This window comes from Nelumbo nucifera, chromosome 6, assembly GCF_055504915.1.
Source record: "Nelumbo nucifera cultivar China Antique chromosome 6, China Antique-T2T, whole genome shotgun sequence".
NCBI lineage: Eukaryota > Viridiplantae > Streptophyta > Magnoliopsida > Proteales > Nelumbonaceae > Nelumbo > Nelumbo nucifera.
In genome coordinates, this window is record NC_142654.1 from 29,369,998 (window position 1) to 29,394,982 (window position 24,985).

The 24,985-nt window shown below is 39.4% G+C and overlaps 1 protein-coding gene across 4 annotated transcripts in view; it reads right to left on the reverse strand.

Moving 5' to 3' along the window:
• LOC104598490 (electron transporter, putative (Protein of unknown function, DUF547)) overlaps nt 1–24,985 on the reverse strand; it is a 57,261-nt gene that overhangs the window by 5,333 nt on the left and 26,943 nt on the right. For 3 of the 4 annotated variants that reach the window (XM_010260577.3, XM_010260576.3, XM_088889944.1), the window contains 2 exons: nt 16,817–16,933; nt 6,814–7,176 (listed from right to left, as the gene is read on the reverse strand). In XM_010260577.3, coding sequence (XP_010258879.1) covers nt 6,814–7,176; nt 16,817–16,933 — 480 coding nt within the window. Of the gene's footprint in view, nt 1–6,813; nt 7,177–16,816; nt 16,934–24,985 lie in introns of those variants that run through there. The other variant, XR_016077453.1, reaches the window with a different exon arrangement.

Below are 24,985 nucleotides of genomic sequence, written 5' to 3' on the forward strand. Positions count from 1 at the left end.
AATGTTAAAATAACTTAGTTGCAGATGTTAGGGCCTGTTTGGCTAATTAAAGTGTTTTTTATTTCGTTTTTTTATTTCTGTTATGTCTGTTATTGTACTCAGGGGCATAAGGGTCTTTTCCCTTGTTATTTCTGTCGCCCTATATATAGTAAAATAAACACTGGCGCCGCCAGTACTGTTACATTTCAAACCTTCTCTCTTCTCTCCTCTCTTCTCTTCTCTTCTCTTCTCTTCTTCTTCTCTTCTCTTCTCTCCTCTTCCACTTATCTCTGGCCGGCTACACTGTCAAGATGGTATCAGACCGGAAATGCTGATTAAAAGAGAGCAGATCGATCAACACTACTGTCAAGAGAAGATCGATCAACCCAAAGAACAGATCGAACAGACTAGCAGAAAAGAAATCTGATTCTGGACTACAGAATAGCTACAACTGGTACAGTTCTCCCTATTTTTTCTCTTCTTTACTCTTCTTGGTCATGTGCCGAGTGAAAACCCTATGAATCTGGGGCGGCTGAATGCTGTCGAATTCTGGTAGGTGGGGACTGATAAAACTATACAGGTCTGAAATCTGCCGAATATTACCTCAGTTTTTGTCCAGAATTTGGTACTGTTTGTGCTCAATCTGGTTGGTAAACCCGAGTGTGTGGGTGTGAACTGAGTGGAGCATTGTTTTGTGGAGTAAGGAGGGGTCCTAAGTCCGGTGTTTGGGACTGATTAACTGCTTGACTATGTTGACTGAGAATTCTGCTACTTCAGAGATCTCAGGGAGCCACAATGGAGTGAGTGGGGGAATGGATATGAGCTTTCCCATGGCTGTCATTCCCTTTGATGTTCTGAATTACCTTGAGTGGTCTAGGGGGATAAAACTCTACATCATTGCTAGGGGGCGAATAGGATACATCAATGGGAGAGTAAAGGAACCGAAGTATGGAAGTGCTGAGCATGATAGGTGGAACCAAGAGAACAGTATGGTGATGTCTTGGCTCTTGGTTTCAATGCTACCACGTGTAAGGAAGACTTTTATGTGGGCTGAAACTGCTTGTGAGATATGGGAACAAGCGAAGTCCACTTATTCAGAACAGAGACACTATGCCAAGATATATCAACTACAAGATGAATCTTCTACTTGCAAGCAGGGGGAGAGGAGTCTCTCGATGTACTATTCTGATTTGACATCAATATGGAAAGAACTTGATCACTATCAGAATGTGAATTGGAAGTGTGATGAAGATGCAAAGGCCTCTAAGTCACTTGTATCACAGCAACGCGTGTTTGCCTTCCTCCTAGGGCTGAATTCGTCATATGAGTCCATCAGGGTACAGATCTTGGGTAGTAAAGACTTGCCATCAGTCCAGGAGGTGTATGCCTTGGTGCAGTCAGAAGAAAGCAGAAGAAGTGTGATGAATGGTGTAGAAGGGGAGTCAGTTGCCCTAGCGGTCCGGAGAAATTCAGATACAAATGTCGGAGGTGGCTTTAAAAGGGGTGACACTCAGAAAAAATCAGAAGATAAAAGCAAGCTTTGGTGCACTCACTGCCAGAAGACACGACACACTAAAGATACATGCTGGGATCTCCATGGAAAACCTAAATGGGCACAGGATTTGGGTAAGAAGTCGGCACCGGATCAGGGCAAGAAACCAGGCCAGCAGAATCAAAAAAGGTATAACTCAGCTAATATGGCATCGACAGAGACTAGTCCTTCCGTAACTCAGGAGAGACATCCCGGTTCTGACCCTAAGGAAGATATTATCAACTCCTTCCGTGAACATTTGGAATTGTATGGTAGGACTCTCCGCCAGGTGGATTCTGGGCCTACTCCTTCTACCTCATTTGTGTCTACATCAGGTAATGCCACAGCCTTCCATGTGTCATCTCATACTATTGATTCACCTTGGATTATTGACTCCGGAGCCTCAAATCACATGACCGGTAAGTCAAATTTGTTCCAGACATATAACCTTATCTCTGGGAGAGATAAGGTAAGACTGGCTGATGGTTCTTTTTCTACAATAGCTGGCCGAGGCACCATATCTCTCCCACTTGGCCTTACTCTTCCTAATGTCCTGCATGGTCTGAAATTACCTATTAATCTGTTGTCCATTAGTGGTATTACTCACTCTTTGAACTGCTCAGTCACCTTTTTTCCGTCTTCATGTGTGTTTCAGGATTTGACCTCGGGGAAGACGATTGGTAGAGGAAGCATGGTGGATGGTCTCTACGTGTTGGAGAATAATGCTGGTCTAGTGGCGACTGAGTCCACAAGTTCGTCAAGTGAGAGTCAGGCCTATTTATGGCATAGTCGTTTAGGTCATCTTTCTTTTGAGTCGTTAAAAGTTATGTTCCCAAAGTTGTTTGAGTCCTTGTCAGTGAGTCAGTTACAGTGTCAAACTTGTCAGTTGAGTAAGCATTGTAGAAGTTCTTTACCTCTAAGAAATAAAAGATCTGAATTTCCATTTCATATTGTTTATTCTGATGTTTGGGGCCCTGTTACTCTACCTACTGCGGCTGGCTATAAGTATTTTGTTACTTTGATTGATGATTATTCTCGATACACTTGGGTTTACCCTATGCGATTTCGAGATGAAGTGCCACAAATTGTGAAAGATTTTCAACGCATGGTGTTCACTCAGTTCCAAACGGAAATTCATATTTTCCAGTCGGACAATGCAAAGGAATATTTCCATAATGATCTCACGAAGTTCTTTGCTTCGAGTGGGTCACTTCAGCGAAGCTTTTGTGCCAGGACACCCCAACAAAATGGTGTGGCTGAACGAAAAAACCGTCACCTTCTCGAAGTTGCTCGTGGCTTGCTGATTCATATGAATGTGCCAAAACAGTTTTGGATGGATGCAGTATTGTGTGCGACATATATCATCAATCGCATGCCCTCTCGGCTACTAGAGTATAAGGCCCCACATCAGCTCTTGTTCCCTACAGCCCCGCTGTCCACCATTCCGATGCGTGTTTTTGGGTGTCGTTGTTTTGTCCACAACCTGTCACCTACTCGTGGTAAACTTGACCCTCGGGCTATTCCTTGTGTTTTTCTCGGTTACCCTTCATCTCAAAAGGGGTATCGTTGCTATGATCCCATTGCCCGCAAGTACTATGTTTCCATTGATGTCTCATTCTTTGAGAGTCAACCGTTCTTCTCAGTTTCTCCTCAGGGGGAGAGTAGGGTTGAGGAGAAACAGGCGACGACTCAGATTCAACTACTACCTCCTTTACCTGATCCTCCTCCATTCCGGGTTTTTCATCGTCGCCATAAGAGCTAGCAGAGTTCAAGAGCCGTGGAGCCGGACACTATGCAACCAACATCATCGGATTCACCCGAGGCAGATCCGTCTCATCAGCCAGGTACACTTGCTCCCATTGCTCCTTTAAATGTTGATTCACCTGTCCCCAATGATCTTAATATTCCTATTGCTAAGAGAAAGGGTGTTAGATCTTGTACCACTAATCATCCTATCTCTAACTTTGTGTCCTATGAGCATGTTTCACCTTCGTACCGTGCCTTTCTCTCTTCTGTGGATAGTGTCTCCATCCCTAAGACCATGGCAGAAGCTTTGTCAAAACCTAATGGACAGATGCAATGCAGGAAGAAATTGATGCCTTACACAAAAATGGTACGTGGGAGTTGGTAGATCTTCCTGAGGGGAAGGAACCAGTGGGGTGCAAGTGGGTGTTCATAGTGAAACACAAAGCTGATGGAACTGTTGAAAGGTACAAGGCTAGACTGGTAGCAAGAGGCTTCACACAGGTATATGGAGTGGACTATGCAGAGACTTTTGCTCCAGTAGCGAAGATGAACTCCATCCAGATTCTCCTTTCCTTAGCAGCAAATCTTGACTGGGATCTTCACCAATTGGACATCAAGAATGCCTTCTTGAATGGTGACTTGGAAGAGGAGGTGTACATGACCCAACCCCCAGGGTTCTGTGCCAAAGGCAGTGAACAAAAGGTGTGCAGGTTAAAAAAGTCCCTATATGGGTTGAAACAATCACCTCGGGCTTGGTTTAGTAAGTTCCATTTAGCAGTCCAACAGATGGGATTCAAACAATGCCAGTCAGATCATACCCTGTTTGTAAAAAGAGGTGAAGGTAAAATTGCAGCTCTTATTGTGTATGTGGATGACATAGTGATCACAGGAGATTGGGAGGCTGAAATCCAGAGACTAAAAAAATTCTTAGCCACTAAATTTGAGGTGAAGGATCTAGGCCCCTTACGATACTTTCTTGGAATTGAAGTTGCCCGCTCTCACAAGGGCATCTTTATTTCCCAACGGAAGTATATACTAGATCTACTAGAAGATACAGGCAAGTTGGGGGTAAAACCATCTGATTCACCTATTGAACCTAATCACCATCTGGGAGACAGTTAGGGAGAGTTTTTGAAAGATGTAAAGATGTTCCAGAGACTCGTGGGGAGACTTTTGTATTTGTCTATGACCAGGCCGGATATTGCCTATGCAGTGGGTGTCCTTAGTCAATTCATGCACAGCCCGAGGACAACTCACTTTGAGACTGTAGAGAGGATCTTGAGATATCTCAAGAAGTTTCCTGGAGCTGGTTTGATGTTCCAGAAACACAGTCACTTAAAAGTGGAAGTATATACTGATGCAGATTGGGCAGGAGCAGTCAATGACCGAAAGTCTACCAGTGGTTATTGTGCCTTTGTAGGAGGAAACCTTGTCACATGGAGAAGCAAAAAACAAAGTGTGGTGGCTAGATCCAGTGCTGAAGCAGAGTATAGAGCGATGGCTCATGGGGTTGCAGAAATCATGTGGATAAGAAATTTGTTAGGTGAACTGGGTTTCGCAGTAAGCAATCCTACGTCACTCTACTGTGACAATAAAACTGCCATCAATATTGCTGCTAATCCAGTTTTGCATGATAGGACGAAACACATTGAAGTGGGCAAGCATTTTATCAGAGAGAAACTTGAAAGTGGAGAAGTGTGCACACCATATGTCAGCTCGGAAGAGCAACTTGCAGATATCTTCACCAAAGGTCTTCATCATGTGCGGCACAAAGATTTGTGTGACAAGTTGGGCATGATTGACATCTATGCTCCAACTTGAGGGGGAGTGTTGGAATAATGTTAAAATAACTTAGTTGCAGATGTTAGGGCCTGTTTGGCTAATTAAAGTGTTTTTTTATTTCTGTTATGTCTGTTATTGTACTAAGGGGCACAAGGGTCTTTTCCCTTGTTATTTCTGTCGCCCTATATATAGTAAAATAAACACTGGCGCCGCCAGTACTGTTACATTGCAAACCTTTTCTCTTCTCTCCTCTCTTCTCTTCTCTTCTTCTTCTCTTCTCTTCTCTCCTCTTCCACTTATCTCTGGCCGGCTACACTGTCAAGACATACATCTGTAAACTAGTATTTTATTCATGTGAAGGACGTGCAAGTTTTTTCTTTATGATATTGACGAGCAGATACTTATATTAGTTTTTCATTTAAGAGTAAACAAGAAGAAAAATCTTTGATCCTTTGGTATGGGTAGAAGAATTCAATTTAAGTACAGACTATAGTAGACATCAATTCCTCTTCTGCAAGCAAAAAATGCAGAAAGAAGAAGAACAGAGTCTCAAAATTTTGAATGAATCAATAATTTTCAGACTCTTAACATGAGTACAACATTAGTATTTCTTCCAAATACTAATGTTGAAGGGCTAGGGATGTTAGGATTATCAAATTTCTATGACTTATTTTATAGCTACCAAGAATTGATGCATAGATTGAATCGTGCTAATCCTTCTACTGGGACCAACATTGGGTAATGGACATTTAATTATTATACTGATGATAGGTGCAAATGCCATCTATACTATACAATTTTCTTTTTCTTCATTTTTCATTATTTTGCTTTTCTGGTTTTTGGCTGTCCATGGTTTCACCCTTTCATTCAAATTTCATGCAATTCACAATTGGATCCATATTTTAGCTGAAACTAAACAGTAGTTCCTGTAATTTCTTGATTTTTATTAGAAAAAAACTTTCCTGAAATAAATTGAATGGTAAAATTGAATTACATAATTTCTCTTTATAAACTGACCAAATAAATATGACTCCAGCAGTTGATGATCCATTCTCTGGTCTTCTTTCTCTTATTAAATACTACCTACAATTTTCAAAGTAAAAAATTCTTTTTGTTTTAGGAGAAATTTTCTTATTCATATTACTCTTTATTTTTAATTGTATATATACATTATATTCTATACATAATAATTTTTATTTTTACTAACATTTATATTTAATAGCCATCTAACTTTTATGTCATACTATGTATTATTTATTAATCAATGAAATTATGATAAAAATATTTATTTAAGAATAAAAAGATTAAGTCTGAACTTTCATACGAAATGTTAGAAAAAAAATAGTTTAGGGTTCTGGACTCAGAAATAACTGAGATTTCAATGACTTAAAAGCTATGGCATGCAATCAGAAACATTTTTTTTTCAGAAGTTGAAATTTAAATGGAAGATTTATTTTCTAAAACATTCTTGTTAAAATGATCTCCTGACTATCTGAAACAGAGAGTACTTTTCCGAGCAAAACTGAACTGTTGAAATCATAAAGGGAGGAAAGAACACTCAGCTATTACTGTAAAGCTTAAATGTTAGCAGAAGAAATGGCCATTACAAAGAATATTATATTCAAGTAAATAAATCATCAGACAAACATTACACATAATTATAATATAGTAGTTAAAATTCAAAAGAAAAAGGATCTCAAAGACAAATTTGCTATAAGAATAAGAAAGAAAAACTAGATAGTTCTAACAGGTGATTTAGAATGTATATCTCATACCTTAATGGGATCTGCATAATTGTTCTTGACATGAATGTCAGTTTTCCCATTCAGAAGTGAAGCATGTCTAGACTTTGAATGCAACAGCACGTTCTTTTTCCTGGATTCCTTTATAGAAGCCAGAACTTGGAAAGGTTGCAATGGAAACTTTTTCGTTGAGGAGCAAAATGCACTTGAGATTACGCTTGGGTGTTTTCTTACTTCATTCTTTGGGTGGGCAGGAGATGTAATGCCTGAGCTTTGACCAGAAGGTGCACCGCTAATACAATGATCAAATATGCTTCTGTAGAGAGATAGAACATGCTGTTCACGGTTTGCAACCTCTTCTTCAAGTAACTCTATTTCAGCTATCAACTCTTTTGTCTGAAAAGAAGGGTAAGAAAGAAAAAGAAGAGGTAGTAAAGGAAAAAGAATTGCCATGGTGCACATTTGAAAGTGTATACTCTATGATTAGTATTAACAATAAGTAATCCTGAATATAGCCATTGTAAGGAAGAAAACAAAACAGGTGGTAAAGGCAACAAAATAGCCATAGCATACATTTGACAACATACAACCTATAGTTAGTGTTATTATTAATCCTGAGAACATCCATGGTACACCATAGTAAAGGGAAGCCCAGTGCACAAGTCTCTCATAAATGCAGGGTCTGGAGAAGGACAGATGTACACAGCCTTACCCCTGCACATACAGAGAGGCTGTTTCCAAGATTTGAATCCTGGTCACCCAGGTCGCAATGGAGCAACCCAACCATTGCGCCAAGGCCAACCCTCTATCCATGGTACACCATAGTAATAACATATAATTTGTGTGAACAATCCAAAGAGTTCCTATGAGTGGAAAAAATCTCTATTGGAGAAGAGTAGGTGTGGGTATGGATGAGAGTTGGTTACGGTTCTGGTATCACAGTAACTGGTGTTAGATGACAAAAATTATTTAATTAGACACTAAAGAAACTTTTCTTCTCACAAGTTTTCCCAATGACAAAATTTTAACAAATAGAACGATAAGCTTGAAATTTAAAATTTTGGGACTTGACCAGAATTTTACTTCATTGACAGCCTCAGGCTTGTATACTTCTATGTATTATCTGAAGCTGGATTTAAATATCCATCCTGTACCAATTTTTTCCCTTGTTTACAAAAGGACATAATTCGTTTACATCAAGAAGTGATAAATATCTTCAAGTCCTTTAAGACAAAACATGCAATATTATTATAGTAGGATCTGTATGCTCCTAACATGGTCTTCGATAATCAAGTATTGTGTTCAATTACCAACCTGCTTGTCCATCCACTGTTTGCATGGACCTTATTGAGAAAGCTTCACCATATCAGTTTTAGAATGTTGGGTTTTTGTTCCTCGAGTTTTGAGTGCATGTAAGGAGGTCCATGTGGGTAATTTCCACTTTGGGAACTATCATAGTGCGTTATGTTGTACATGTTCTCTGGACAGGATATGTATACAATTAGCCTAAGCTGTTCCATCCAGCCTATGTTATCAAGAGGGCTTTAATAATCCATATAGATTGGATCATATTATGCTTGAATTTAAAGGGTGATGGATCTCAAGTCACTTGTGTGGAGACACAAAAGCAAATATGTGGGTGCTTGTTAGAGAACAAGTTTATTGAACTTGACCCATTAATAGAATAGTTACATGGAATCTTGTGTTAATAACTGCTTCTTTCATCACATTTGTGTAGATGATCCCTAGACCTAAGGCATCATGGATGCCTTGTGTACGAGCCTCTATCGTTTGATGGTGCAATCACTAATACCCTAATCAAGGGATTTAAGCGTGCACATACTGGCTAAGGTGACTTGCACATGGAGGCATGTGAATGCACAAAATAGAATCCATCACCCTCCATGAGGAGGGAGAATGTCCTATGCAACTGAGATTGATGTGAATCATGAAGTCCTTGGCCAAGGTAGTATGGTCTATAGAAAGGGTTCCAAGTGTCACCATATGAATCATCATCAGTTCAATGGGACATATGATTGAGCTAGTAGGGTTTGACATGTTCACCATGACCCTTTGATCTTTTGGGATATTGTGTGATAGAAGGATCTGACTACATGGTAACTGTAGATGGAAAGGTTCAATCCATCAGTTCAAACTATTAGGGTGGTCATGATATATTATTGCTAGGTGTCACTCATGATTAGTAGAACCCCTGTGAATAACGGTGGATTGTTTAGAAACAAGCGATAACTAAAAGTTTTAATTCAATTCAGATGGAAGGAGTTCCATCTAAAATGCCAAATTAGTTCAGCATTAATTGCCACTACTTAAATAGTGTTGAACCTAAGAGGTCACACACAATAAGGGGTAAAAACAGTCAACGTAATAGGGACAGGTGTAATCACTAAAAAGAATTTTAGTGGAGGGACCTAATTGTAATTATCCACAACTTAAGAGTTAAGTTTTGCTAATTGTACTTAGGACCAAGCTCTATATAAGCTTGCATGGGGCGGTCTTAGGGTTTAAGAGAGAACACAAGAGAGTCTTAAGAACTAGTAGATTGCTAGCACAATCAAGAAAGGTGCCACCCCCCTTTACATTCTTCCTTTTCTCCTTCTTCCAATGTAAGGCCATAGGAAAAAACCTCCCAGGATTTTTGACAGTGATATTGAATTCGATCCAAGAGGTATGTTTATAATTTTTATTATATCGGATTTGTACAACACCATGGGCGTGATCTTGGTAAAATCAAGATTCTGAATTTTATATTTCTGCTGTGAATTAATTAAAGAAACCACTAGAATCTTTTCAGGCGGGCCATGAAAACCATATGGGTCATTGAAACCTATCTGGTTTTCAACGGTTCCGTCAGGTTTTGATCAATTTGACCAGTTTTCTAGACAAGGTATTAAAAAACCAAATGGCCTCTGGTTCCTGAGTCTCATGGTCTCACTGGACATCCAGTCCGAGTCTCACAACATTGAACCATTGAGCTGACACCCCAGACGATGATGACCGGATTGGGTTTTGGAATAATGACATGCCAATGAGTACAAAATGTTTAGTCTCAAACCCTCTTATGGTGCCACATGGATTTGGAGTCTTTCCTAAGAAAATTTCAATCCTAAAGGATCAATGCACTTAAATTTCACATAAATGGGGTCATATTTATTTGTTAATGTTACGAAATTATAGTCTGTAAATATGTAGTATTAGCCCAATTAGGAATAGCTTGATTATAGGAATTATTCTTTCTTTGATTTTCTTCCTATTTAGTATCTACAAGGCTGTATGATTTTCTTCCTTTTTTGTATCTGCAAGGCTATATGATTTTCTTCCTTTTTTGTATCTGCAAGGCTGTATGATTTTCTTCCTTTTTAGTATCTACAAGGCTGTATGATTTTCTTCCTTTTTTGTATCTGCAAATTTATTTGTTAATGTTACGAAATTATAGACTGTAAATATGTAGTATTAGCCCAATTAGGAATAGCTTGATTATAGGAATTATTCTTTCTTTGATTTTCTTCCTATTTAGTATCTACAAGGCTGTATGATTTTCTTCCTTTTTTGTATCTGCAAGGCTATATGATTTTCTTCCTTTTTTGTATCTGCAAGGCTGTATGATTTTCTTCCTTTTTAGTATCTACAAGGTTGTATATATATGTACTACTTTCTCAATAGAAAGACATCAATTTCTTCTAATTCTTGTTCTATCACATGGCATCAGAGCTGGAGACACCAATTCCAGTCTAAAACTAATTTCTGGTTTTCTTCCCTCTGCTGCCCAAGTGAGCAGCTTTGAATTCTTTACGTTGCCCAAGTGAGCAGCAGCTGTGATCTCTAGGCCGCCCCTACCAGTGGAAGCGGAATCCCAGATCGGCCTACCCACCTTCACCCATCTCTTCTTCACTTCGATCGGGAGAGGGCTTTCAAGTCTGCAACAGGTCAGAGAGTAGCACAGCAGCCTCGGTGTTACTCCTGTGGTGTTTGTTTGCCCATCAGGAAAGTCTTTCTTCTCTGTTCTTTTTATACAGTTGATATTTCGGTGCTGCCAGTTGTGGTTTCTTGCTGTTTGGGTGTTGCATCTGCTGCCGATTCTGTTTTATTGGCTTTGCTGGTTGTTAAAAGTTTATTTTCCTGTGTTTATGATGGCGGTTGAACAAAAGAACTTGGCTATGCCTAGTGTTATCCCCATTCTGTTTAAGATCACTGAACAAAAACTAAACGGAACTAATTATTTAGACTGGAGTAAGACTGTTTGTTTGTATTTACGGAGTATCTCTAAGGACAACCATCTGACTAAGGACCCTCCTACTGATGAGACCCGCACTGAATGGCTAAGGATTGACGCTCAATTGTTTTTGCAAATCTGCAATTCTATTGAGAATGAGTACGTCGGTCATGTCTCTCACTGTGAGTTTGTAAAAGAACTAATGGAATATTTGGCTTTTCTGTTCTCTGGTAAAGAAAATATTTCCCGTATTTTTGATGTTTGCAAGACATTTTATCAGGCTGAACAACAGGATCAGTCTCTTCAGACCTATTTCATGAATTTCAAGCGCACTTATGAAGAATTGAACGCCTTGTTACCCTTCAGTACTGATATCAAAGTTCAGCAGACTCAACGTGAACAGATGGCTATTATGAGTTTTCTGGCTGGCCTTAATCCTCAATTTGATGGTGCTAAGTCACAGATTTTGTCTAATCCTGAGATTACCTCTTTAAAAGGGGTCTTTACTAGGGTCCTTCGTACAGATACTGGTTCCCATACCTCACTTGTACAACAACCTAGTGCACTTGTCAGTCAGAATAGTGGATCAACTGGCCGGTCTCGTTCTTAGAATAGTAGCAGAGGTGGCAGTAATAGGGGTTGGAATGCTGGAACTCAGGCCACAGGGGGAGTAGTTTGCTACTATTGTCATGAACCAGGACACACTAAAAGGACTTGCCAGAAATTGCTAAAGAAAAACCAGAAGTCTTCTGGGTCTCAGTCAACTCATGTTGTAACTACGAGTGATGCTCCTCATCCATCGTCAAATCAGACCATTACAATTTCTGCAGATGAGTATGCGAAATTTACCCAGTATCAAGAGGCATTAAAGAACTCCTCTTAGTCCATCACGCCCTTGCTGAGTCAAGTAAAACCAATACATGTCTTCTTTCTTCTTCCTCTTAGTGGGTTATTGATTTTGGTGCAACAGATCATATGACAAGTAATCCTAGTCTCTTTTCCACTTTCCAATCACACACTTTTCCTTCTTCAGTCACCTTAGCAGATGGTTCTATTTCTTCTGTCCTTGGTTCTGACACTATCAATCCCACACCAACACTTTCTTTGTCATCTATATTGAGTTTACCAAAATTTTCTTTTAATTTGGTATCTATTGGCAAACTCACTCGTACTCTTAACTGTTGTATCTCATTCTTCCCTGATCATTGTCTATTTCAGGATCTTATGACGAAGAGGATTATTGGTAAAGGACGAGAATCAGAAGGTCTGTACATTTTGGATACCTAGGAACCTCAGACCATTGCCTGTTCCAGTACTTTATCTCCTTTTGAAGCTCATTGTCGGTTGGGGCATCCATCTTTACCTTTGTTAAAGAAGTTATCTCCTCAGTTTCATGATGTATCTTCTTTAGATTGTGAGTCTTGTCAGTTTGCAAAACATCATCGTCTATCATCTGTTTCTCGAGTTAATAAAAGGGCTAGTCATGCTTTTGAGTTAGTACATTCAGATGTTTGGGGACCTTGTCCTATTATGTCTAAGACTGGATTTCGATATTTTGTTACCTTTGTGGATGATTTTTCTCGTATGACTTGGCTTTATTTAATGAAATCTTGTTCTGAGTTGCTTTCACATTTTAAAACCTTTTGTGCTGAAATAAAAACCCAGTTTGATGTGTCTGTACAAACATTGCGAAGTGATAATGCCAAAGAATATTTCTCTGATTCCTTCCAGACTTACATGACTCAGAATGGAATTCTCCATCAATCATCTTGTGTTGATACTCCATCTCAAAATGGAGTGGCTGAGAGAAAAAATAGACATCTTCTTGAAACTGCCAGAGCTCTTTTATTTCAAACACATGTTCCTAAATAGTTTTGGGCTGATGTTGTTTCTACAGCGTGTTTTTTGATTAATCGCATGCCTTCCACTGTTCTAAATGATCAGATCCCTTATAAGATTCTATTTCCTAATAAATCTGTGTTTCCTATTGAACTTCGTATCTTTGGATGTTCTTGTTTTGCTCGTGATGTTCGTCCGCAGGTTTCCAAATTGGACCCCAAGTCATTAAAATGTGTCTTCCTGGGATACTCTTGTCTCCAAAAAGGGTACAGGTGTTTTTCTACTCTCTTGAACAGGTACCTTGTGTCAGCTGATGTTACATTCCATGAACATCTTCCTTTCTTTACTGCTCCATCTACACCTGTGTGTCCACAAGAGGATGATGATCTACTAGTGTATCATGTCACCGGTCCAGACGATAGTGTTGTTCCAATACCCCCACCACCACCTTCTCAACCAAAACTACCTATTACTCAAGTCTATTCTCGACGACCTAATCCTCCTGTGACAAGTCCGGCACCGATCTCTTCTTCGTCATCAGATCCAATGCCCAGTGATATTGATCTACCTATTGCTCTTCGGAAAGGTAAACATCAATGTACTTATCCAATTTCCTCTTATGTTACCTATGATCGTTTGTTCTCTACTTCTTGTTCGTTTGTTGCCTTTCTTGATTCTGTAGGGATTCCCAAAACTGTTCACCAGGCTTTATCCCATCCTGGGTGGCGTGATGCCATGCTTGAGGAAATGAATGCCTTGACTGAGAATGGTACTTGGGATCTGGTCGATTTACCTGCTGGTAAGAAAGCGGTTGGATGGAAGTGGGTCTTTGTAGTCAAATTTAATTCTGATGGATCAGTGGCTCGCCTGGTGGCCAAAGGCTATGCACAGACATATGGAGTGGACTATTCTGATACTTTCTCCCCTGTGGCAAAATTGACTTCAGTTCGATTATTTATTTCTCTGGCAGCTACATATGATTGGCCACTTTACCAACTTGATATTAAAAATGCTTTCCTGCATGGAGTTCTTCAGGAGGAGGTTTATATGGAGCAACCACTTGGGTTTGTTGCTCAGGGGGAGTCTGGGAAAGTTTGTCGTCTTCAAAAATCACTGTATGGACTAAAACAGAGTCCTCGAGCTTGGTTTGGAAAATTCAGTCAGGCAGTAGAGAGGTTTGGGATGAGGAAGTGCAAATCTGACCATACTGCTTTCTATAAGCAGTCCACATTTGGCATCATTCTACTTGTTGTATATGTAGACGATATTGTTATCACTGGGAGTGACACGAAGGGAATCTCATCCTTGAAATCCTTCTTGCAGAGCCAGTTCAATACTAAAGATTTGGGGCACCTAAAATACTTCTTGGGGATTGAGGTGGCAAGGAGTAAGAGAGGCATTTTCCTGTCTCAGAGGAAGTATGTTTTGGACCTGTTAACAGAAACTGGGAAACTGGGAGTCAAACCATACAATACTCCAATGCTTCTTAACCAGCAACTCACAAAGGATGGAGATGCTTTTGATGATCCTGAACGATATAGAAGATTAGTTGGAAAGTTGAACTATCTCACAGTGACTCGTCCAGACATTGCTGACTCAGTTAGTATTGTAAGTCAATTTATGTCCTCTCCTACAGTGCATCATTGGGCAACCTTAGAACAAATCTTGTGTTACTTGAAAGGAGCTCCTGGACGGGGGATACTGTATCGGAATCATGGTCACAATAACATTGAGTGTTTTTCTGATGCGGACTGGGCAAGTTCCAAGATTGTTCGAAGGTCCACTACTGGCTATTGTGTTTTCGTTGGTGGTAATCTGGTTTCGTGGAAGAGTAAGAAGCAAAATGTGGTGTCGCGATCTAGTGTAGAATCTGAGTATAGAGCAATGGCACAAGCTTTGTGTGAGGTTATGTGGGTTTCTCAACTCTTAATTGAGGTCGGTCTTAAAGTCTTAGTTCCAGCGAAGCTATGGTGCGATAATCAAGTTGCGATTCATATTGCTTCGAATCCAGTTTTTCATGAACGAACTAAACATATCGAGATAGACTGTCATTTCGTTCGTGACAAAATTCAACAAAACTTGATCTCTACAACATATGTAAAGACTGGAGAGCAGTTAGGAGATATCTTTACAAAAGCTCTTAATGGAGCTCGAATTTCTTATATTTGTAACAAGCTGGGCATGATTGGCATCTATGCTCCATCTTGAGGGGGAGTGTTACGAAATTATAGGCTGTAAATATGTAGTATTAGCTCAATTAGGAATATTTTGATTATAGGAATTATTCTTTCTTTGATTTTCTTCCTATTTAGTATCTACAAGGCTGTATGATTTTCTTCCTTTTTTGTATCTGCAAGGCTATATGATTTTCTTCCTTTTTTGTATCTGCAAGGCTGTATGATTTTCTTCCATTTTAGTATCTACAAGGTTGTATATATATGTACTACTTTCTCAATAGAAAGACATCAATTTCTTCTAATTCTTGTTCTATCACAATTAACAAATTCATTTATGTTTAGTGTCTAATTAAGGATCTCTTGATGGATTAATCATTACAATAATAGAGGCCAGTCTCACTTCTCATGAGCTTTCAATAAGTTGTAATTCCCTTTCTAAGATGTAAGATGAGACACCATTTATTTCAATTCTTTATTATGATGAAGTTCAAAAAATAATCCTCTGTATGTAAATTATTTGGCTGGTTTTATCTAGCCATAGGTTTAATTTGAAAGCTGCCAACCAGATGTATTGGCAACTAATTTATTGCCTATTTGTTCATTTTCTAAGTGTTTTTGACATTTTAAATGATAAAGAGGGAATAAAATATTTCGACATCAAATATCAGTTACTTAGAAGTTGGATTATGGGGGGTGATGATGCTCCTATTGAACTGTACCTGTCAGTACACATGCGTATGTGTATGGAATTTCGTATATGAAAATGTGCTTGCACTTGCACTTGCAGATCATCAATAAAGTGAACGTGAGACATTTCCTTTATGCTGAATAGAAACTGTAGATATACAAACATGGGATCTAAACTTTCTACTGTGCTATGTTCTTTTTCTGATTTAATAACCTTCTTTGATCCATTAATGATCAGAAAATAATTTAGAAGTAAGAATTTTAGCAATTGGATTAGTACTTTAGTTGGACCATGGTTTTAACCGTAGGAATTCCCAAAGGTAATTATGTTAAAATGACAATCCAAATTTGGAATGGAACATAATGATCATTAAAAATACGTTTTTTTTTTTAAATATTGCAATAGGTCATTAGAACATTATCAATGGTGCCTTTACAGTATTTATTGATGGCAAGTATTTGCATTGATTTTATTTAAATATCATCATCATCATCACCCAATCCTTACCCCAACTATATGGGGTCGGCTACATGAATCCTGTTTCCACCAATCAGTTCTGATTTTTATTTAAATAACATATCTTCTTGAATTCACAATTGCTAACCTTTTTGCAATCCATTCATTTGTGCTGGAAATCTTGCAAAATCTACTTCCTTTTGGTACCAATAATTTTTTTTCGTATTTCCATGTACATGCCGGTATTCATGTAAAAATCTATGGGTGTAAAGTTTGCACCCTTGAGTAATAGCAAGTGTGATGGTCACTGGAACCTAAGGGATTCCTGCAATCAAATGCATTATTATGTAATAACATTGCATGTGGGCAAAGTTTTCTCTTAGACACAGTGCCTTAAGTAATTTCAGTTACTTGAATTCTTTTCTTATTTATATTTCCTATAATTAGCCTTTTTTCATATGGTCAATGAATGAGAAGCAAGAACTTTCATGTTTTGCAGGATTTATTTTGATTGGTTTATATTATTCTGAAGGATTTAGAAAAAAAAGAACATGCTGTTGCTAAAAATAGTATATCATTAGAAAACATGAATAGTCACCTTTCACTCAACTCAGATTCTTTGATATTTCAGTTTTTAAGTAATACCTGAGCAGCAAAGTGCCTGTGTCCAGGAGATAATGTACTAGAAGCTCGGCCCATTGATCTCTCAAGCATAATTCGCATAGACTTCTCTTGCTGCAAACGCAGTTGTAGCTGTTCAATCTGTAAGGTCATGCATCATTTATTTCAGAATGTACCGGTATTGTACAAATTTGTGGTACAGTTGAAATTATATGACAAATAATTTAACGAAAGCATAGATACTGCATTTAAACTTAAAAAAATGATGATATGATAAAAGAAGTTATTGGGTTTAATACAGTAGATGAAGGAAATCATTGGTCCTAGATATAGTTGAAAGTAATATGGTATTCAAATATGTTGAAATATTCAGCAGTTTTTTGTTTCCTTTTTATTTATCATTATTAGTTAGTGTTACTGGGCCGAAGGCCCATTAGCTTATGTTACTTTTAAAGTCTGTTTTAATGTTATTAGCAGCAGCCGCCCTATTAAGGGCATATTAGTCATTGTAATGTATTTTATTTGGTAAGTATATAAGACAATGAGTGGGGCGGCCAGATCATTATCGGCTTCTCCCATCTCTTTTTATCTTTCTCCTCTTCTCTTTTCTTCTCTTCAAGAAACTCCTTTCTTTCTCTCTTTCTACCACTACTATCAAATCGGGTTGCAGATCTGAGTTTTCTACTAGATAGCTATCAATTGTGAACAAGATTGTAATAAAACTTGTACATAATATGTTACTCTCTTATTGTTCTATTGTATTAACATGCTTAAGTTATATATTCTTGAAGAAAACTGAAGAGAGGAGAGCTTGAGAGTTCGGCAATGAGGGTTTGAGAATGAGAGTTTCGAACCTACTCTTTCTCAGCACCCTAACACTATTTTATTAAGATAGATTTGAATAATTACAAGGAGGCACTTAATGGGCAAGAATTTACAAAGAACTTAATATAGACAGAATGGGCCCAGAATAAGGCCCATTACAGAAAAACATAAATAACAAGAAAGAATAAACAGCCTATGGGCCATTCGGCCCATCTTCTCTACACTCCCCCTCAAGCTGAGAATAGATGTCAATCATGCCAAGCTTGCTGGTATCATGCTGAAGTTTTGCCTTGGGAATGCCTTTGGTGAGAAAATCTACCAACTGTCCTTCAGATGTGATGAAAGGAAGACACACTTCACCCGAAGAGACCCTTTCCCTAATGAAGTGTCGATCAACTTCAATATGCTTGGTTCTATCATGTTGCACTGGGTTGTGAGCAATGTTGATGGCAGCCTGATTATCACAGTACAACATCATTGGCTTGTCATATTCAACCCCAAGTTCTTCCATCAATGATTTTAGCCATAATAATTCAGAAACTCCATGTGCCATGGCCCTGTATTCTGCCTCAGCAAAAGACCGAGCAACAACCGATTGTTTCTTGCTTCTCCAAGAAACAACATTACCAGCCACCAAGCTGCAATACCCAGAAGTAGATCTTCTGTCATCAATGTTTCGGGCCCGGTCAGCATCGGTGTAGGCTTTAAGTTTCATATGACCATGCTTGGCAAACAGAATACCCTTTCCTGGGGAGCCATTCAAATAACATAGGATTCTCTCTGCTGCTGCCATATGAATGTCTCGGGGAGCATGCATGAATTGGCTAATGCAACTGACTGCATATGCAATATCTGGCCGAGTCATGCATAGGTACAAAAGTTTCCCAAAAAGTCTCTGAAAGATTCCTTTGTCTTCTAACAATGTCCCTTCTGAGGCTGAGAGTTTATGACTCATATCAATAGGAGTTGCAACTGGTCTAGCACCCATCTTTCCAGTTTCAGAGAGCAAGTCAAGAACATACTTCCTTTGGGAGATAAGAATCCTATCCTTGGATCGAGCCACTTCTATGCCAAGAAAGTATCTCAATTCCCCCAAATCTTTAATTTCAAACTCTGTATGGAGAAAAGATTTTAGATCATGAATTCCTGAAACATCATTACCAGTCACTACAATATCATCTACATACACAATGAGGTATACTGCCAGAGGTCCACTCCTCTTCACAAAAAGAGTATGATCGGACTGTGTCTGCACATAACCAAAGTTAACAAGTGCTTAATCTCTCAAACCATGCTCTAGGGGACTGTTTTAGTCCATAAAGAGATTTCTTCAGCCTGCATACCTTCCCTTTCATATCAGTTCCATACATCCCTGGAGGAAGATACATATAAACCTCCTCATGTAATTCACCATTCAGAAATGCATTCTTCACATCCAATTGATAAAGGGGCCAGCCAAAGTGAGCAGCTAAAGATAGAAGAACCCTCACAGATGTCATCTTGGCAACAGATGCAAAGGTCTCCAAATAATCAATCCCATATGTCTGTGTATAGCCTTTTGCAACCAGCCTGGCCTTGTACCTTTCAATGGTGCCATCAGCTCGGTATTTGATAGTAAAGACCCACTTGCAACCGACTGGATCCTTCCCTTCAGGCAAATCGACCACTTCCTATGTGTCATTCTTGTGTAAGGCATCGATTTCAGATCTCGTAGCATCCCTCCATTCTGGAATCTTAAGACCTTCTGACACAGACCTGGGAATAGGGTTAGAAGCAACAAAAGAGAGATAGGCAAAGTATGAAGGTGAAAGCAAACTGTAAGAAAGGTGCTTGGAAATGCAGTGTGCAGTGCACTTCCGTTTTCCTTTCCTAACAGCAATGGGAATATCAAGGTCAGGGAATGATGACTCCAAAGGTGCTGAAACAGTACCTGTTGTCTCTTCTGTGACTGGAAGTGTATGAGGCTCATGTATTGTAGGAGAAACAACTTGCACATTTCTACATCTTTGCCTTTGATACACCTTGGGATTGAGGATAGGACGAGGAGGTAAAGAGGGAAGAACACTGGGACAGGGAGAATGGAATGAATGATCCACCCTTGATACATTTGAAGGAGAAGCAGACACATCAAGAGACTCAACAGGGACAGGAAGAGGAAGAGCAAACACCTGTGACAAATCCTCCCCCTGTGGACAATGTCCTTCTGGAGAGGAACCATGAAAGGGGGAAAGCTCATCAAAGGTGACATCCATTGAGACATACCGAGTGCCAGTCTTTGGATCAAAACAACAATAACCCTTTTGTGTGGGAGAATAACCAAGGAAGATACACTTTTGAGTTTTGGGTTCAAATTTATGCCTTTGGACACTTGGAACATGTACATAACAGGTGCAGCCAAAGACACGAATAGGAACAGGAAAAAGGTCATTGTCCGGATGAAGGAGATTGAAGGGAGACTTATACCCCAAAACCCTGGATGGCATACAGTTTATAAGGTAGGTAGCAGTAAGAACATCATCACCCCAAAACCTTGTAGGAACATGTGAGGCAAATAAGATATTTCTTGCAACTTCAACAGTATAACTATTTTTCCTCTCAGCAACCCCATTCTGTTCTGGGGTCCTAGCACATGAGCTTTGATGAATAACCCCCATGTCAGAGAGATAGCAGGATAGGTTCTTCTCAAAGTATTCTTTTGCATTGTCAGATCTGAAGATTTTAATCCTGGTATCAAATTGGGTTAGAACAAATTCATGGAATTGTCTTACAAGTCTTGGAACTTCATCACGGGATTTCATCAGGAATATCAAAGTGAACCGAGAAAAGTCATCAATAAACAGGATAAAATATTTGTAGCCACCCATGGAGGGTAAGTGGTAAGGCCCCCACACATCAGAGTGCACAAAAGGAAAAGAAGATCTTTTATTGCTCAAAGGATAATTGTTTCTACAATGCTTTGACAATTCACAAGACTCACAATGAAGACTGGACAAACTAATTCCCTTAAACAGTTCAGGGATAGATGACTCAAGGCAGAAAAAGACAGATGACCAAAACGACAATGACACAACATAATCCAACTAACAGACTCTGAAGAAATAGATCCGAGAGCAACATTCCCAAGATGATCAGTGCATTGTCCCGGAGTATCAAGCAGGTATATTCCGTTCGCCTCATGGCCACTCCCAATCACCTTCTGAGACTCCAGATCCTGAAAAACACAGTAGGAAGGAAAAAATGTTACACAACAGTTTAGTGACTTGGTTAAACTATTTACAAACAACAAATTTGTATTTAGTTTAGGTACATGAAGGGCACAAGGTAGGAACAAGGAATCCGTAGCCTTGATGGTTCCCTTACCAGAGATAGGGGCAAGTGAACCATCAGCTAAAGTGATTTTATCATGTCCAGGAAGCAAGTCATATGAAACAAACAAGGTAGAAAGATTGGTTATATGGTCAGAAGCACCTGGGTCAATAATCCAAGGGATCTTGAGATTACCTGAAGTGGTAGCATGATTGGCAGAAGCCCTTATACCTGAATGAGCAAATGCAGAAGAAGCAGAATTTCCTGAAGGTTTGGAAGGAGAAATCACATCACCCAGCTGACTGATCATTTTCCCAAACTTTTCATATTCTTCTCTCATGGCTGCCAACTGTGCAGAAGCAGGCATCTCTTCACTATCTGGCCCGGCAGCTACATTTGCACTTCCTGATCTTTTACTATCATGTTTTTTCTGAAACCGAATGGGAACAAGATTAGGATGTATTTTCCAACACTTGTCTTTGGTGTGCTTCGGCTTCTTGTAGTATTCACATATAACTTCTTTCTTTCCTATGCCACCAGAAGTTCCAGCATTCCCTTTAGGTTTAACCCCCATATTGGCAAAGTGATCACTAATATCAGCCCCTTGAACCTGGACAACCCTTCTGCTCTTTTCACTACTCACCAATGCATAAGCTTGTGACAATGAGACACACTCCTTGGAAAGAATATTCTGTTTTGTGATGTCATATTCTGGGTTTAGTCCAGTTAAGAACTCAAATACCCTGTTCCTTTCAACCAATTTTCTGTAGGTCTCTACATCATTGGTGGTGTCCCAAGTTACAGCTTCTATTAGGTCAATCTCTTGCCATAGAGACTTCAGGGTTGAGAAATATACAACTAGAGGCTTCTCCCCTTGCCTTAAATTCTTACATCACTTCTCAATTTATATGCTCGGGCCACATTGAGTTTTTGGGAATAGGTTTCTGCAACACTGTCCTTTGCTGAATTCATCCATAGGTAGTGTTGGCTAATTTGTGGCTGCATTGAGTTCACAAGCCACCCAATGACAGTGTAATTTTCTTGCATCCACTTCTCGTAGGATGGATCATCTTCTGGGGGAGCCTTCTTACTCCCGGAAATGAACCCCCACTTTCCTCTACTACTACATAAATCTTTACTGATTGTGACCATGCCAGATAATTAGTTCCATCTAGTTTAACTGTGGTCACAGTCAATAAGGAATCACTTGGAGTCCCCTGAACCAGTCCATATTCAGCACCACTTTTGTTTTCAAACTCTGAGGAGTACATCATGAAAACACTTCAAATATGATTTCAGATGACTTCTACAAGTATACTGAATGAGGACGAGCAAGAACTGAGTTCAGCCGACCACAAGAAGGCAATACACTGAGTTCAGCCTTCAAGAAGTAATCAGAAACTTTTAGGCACTGTGCACTCAGCCGAAGTACCTTTTCAAATCTGGACTTCAAGGTAACCACCAAAGAAATAGCCAAGAAGAGTAAATACCAATTGGTATTGTTGAAAAGGCCTTTTTACAAACACAGTGTGGGCAATAGAGACAACCCCACTGTCAAGAAAAGAAAAAAGGCCTCAAGAACAGTTCGTACAGCCCCCCAAAAACAGCCAAATATAAGTAACAATCCACAGCCTTGTTACAAGGATGTTTCGGCAGTTTTGACAGTCCAAGAAGGAGTGAAAACAGCCCAGAAATTTCTGGGTTAAACCAGATTCAGTGGCAGCCGAAGGTAGTACAGAACAACCAGAAATTTTCGGACACTTCAACAGTCCAAACACATCAGAAAATAACCCAGAAATCTGAGCACAACTTACAGTTTCGAGCTTCAAACCAGAACCGAGTTGTTCCCCTTCCTTTTTTTTCTTTGATTCTTCCTAGTCACCGAACCACTTCTCCAAGAGATTCCAGTCTTGGGCACTTCCAATGACCTCCAAGAATCAGGCAACACGAGTCTAAGCTTCCAGCCCTAGAATATTGAGGTTCAGGCCTACTCTGATACCATGAAGAAAACTGAAGAGAGGAGAGCTTGAGAGTTCGGCAATGAGGGTTTGAGAATGAGAGTTTCGAACCTACTCTCTCTCAGCACCCTAACATTATTTTATTAAGATAGATTTGAATAATGACAAGGAGGCCCTTAGTTGGGCAAGAATTTACAAAGAACTTAATATAGACAGGATGGGCCTAGAATAAGGCCCATTATAGAAAAATATAAATAACAAGAAAGAATAAACAGCCTATGGGCCATTCGGCCCATCTTCTCTGTGAAAATTTGAGAGAAAAAAATGAATTGATTGTATTATCTTGGAAGGAGCATATACACAACTTTATATAGAATTACAGAGCTAATTTACAGGGTGATAAAATAGGAAACTAACTTTTCCTAAAAAACTAATTTCTATATCAGTGAGATTCTCCAATTAATAATATCCCATGATTCTAGGAAATTAAGTTTCCTAAACTGATGGACCTAAAATTATGGAGAATCAATCAGAGAGTCAATCTTCTACTTTCCAACACTCCCCCTCAAGTTGGTGAATATGCATCTTTCATTCCCAGCTTGGAGATAAGTCCTTGGAATGCCACACTACAAAGCCCTTTTGTCAGCACATCTGCCAGTTGACCATTCGTTGAGACGTATGAAGTGCAAATTAATCCGCTATCCAACTTTTCCTTTATGAAATGCCTATCTATCTCAATGTGCTTTGTCCTGTCATGTTGGACGGAATTGTGAGCAATGCTAATAGCTGACTTGTTGTCACAGAATAATCTCATTGGACCTTCCCATCCATAGTAATTCACATACTCCCTGAGCCATTGCCCTGAATTCTGCCTCCGCACTTGATCTAGCTACCACATTATGCTTCTTACTCCTTCATGTCACAAGATTTCCTCCAAGGAACGTACAGTAACCTGTAGTGGACCGCCTATCCATGGGAGAGCCTGCATAATTTGCATCGGTGTATGCCTCTAGGGTTAATCCAGTGTTTCTTTTAAACAAGATTCCTTTGCCAGGATTAGCCTTTAGGTAATGTAGTATCCTATAGACCGCTTGTAGGTGAACCTCTTTCGGGTTGTGCATAAACTGGCTAGCCACGCTCACGGCATATGCTATGTCTGGCCTTGTGTGGGCAAGATATATAAGTTTTCCTACTAATCTTTGGTACATTTCCCTATTCACGGCTGGATCTTCATTTGCTTCTCTCAATTTGTGATTTGGCTCAATCGGTGTGGAGGATGGTTTGCATGCTAACTTTCCTGTCTCTCTTAAAAGATCTGTTACATATTTCTGTTGTGAGATAAAGATGCCTTCTCTGGAATGAGCTACTTCAATCCCTAGAAAATACTTCAATCTCCCAAGTTCTTTTATTTCGAATTCTCTGACTAGGCATCTTCTTAAGGCTTCCTTCTCCTTTTCATCATTTCCTGTCACAATTATGTCATCGACATATACCAGAAGAGCCGTGACTCCCCCTGCATCCGAATGCTTTATAAAGAGTGTATGATCTCCCTGACTTTGTTTGTATCCGATGGCAAGCATAACTTTAGTAAATCTTCCAAACCACGCCCTAGGTGATTGCTTGAGACCATATAGTGCTTTCTTCAACCTGCAAACTTTATTTCCTTTTAGATTTCCTTTGAAGCCCGGAGAAATATCCATGTATATCTCCTCCTCTAAATTACCGTGAAGAAAAGCATTCTTTACATCAAATTGCTCCAAGTACCAGTCGAAGTTAGCTGCTAGTGACAACAAAATTCTTACCGTATTCATCTTAGCCACTGGAGCGAATGTCTCCTGATAGTCAACACCATAGGTTTGTGTATATCCTTTTGCCACGAGTCTTGCCTTGTATCTTTCTAGAGAGCCGTCTGACTTGTACTTTACTGTGAAAACCCACTTGCAGCCCACGGGTTTCTTTCCTGGTGGTAGGTCAACAATTTCCCATGTTTGATTCTTATCTAGAGCCTGCATCTCTTCTCTCATAGCATCTTTCCATTTCTCATCAGATAATGCCTCAGATAAAGTATTAGGAATATGAATGGTGTTTAGACTAACTAGGAAAC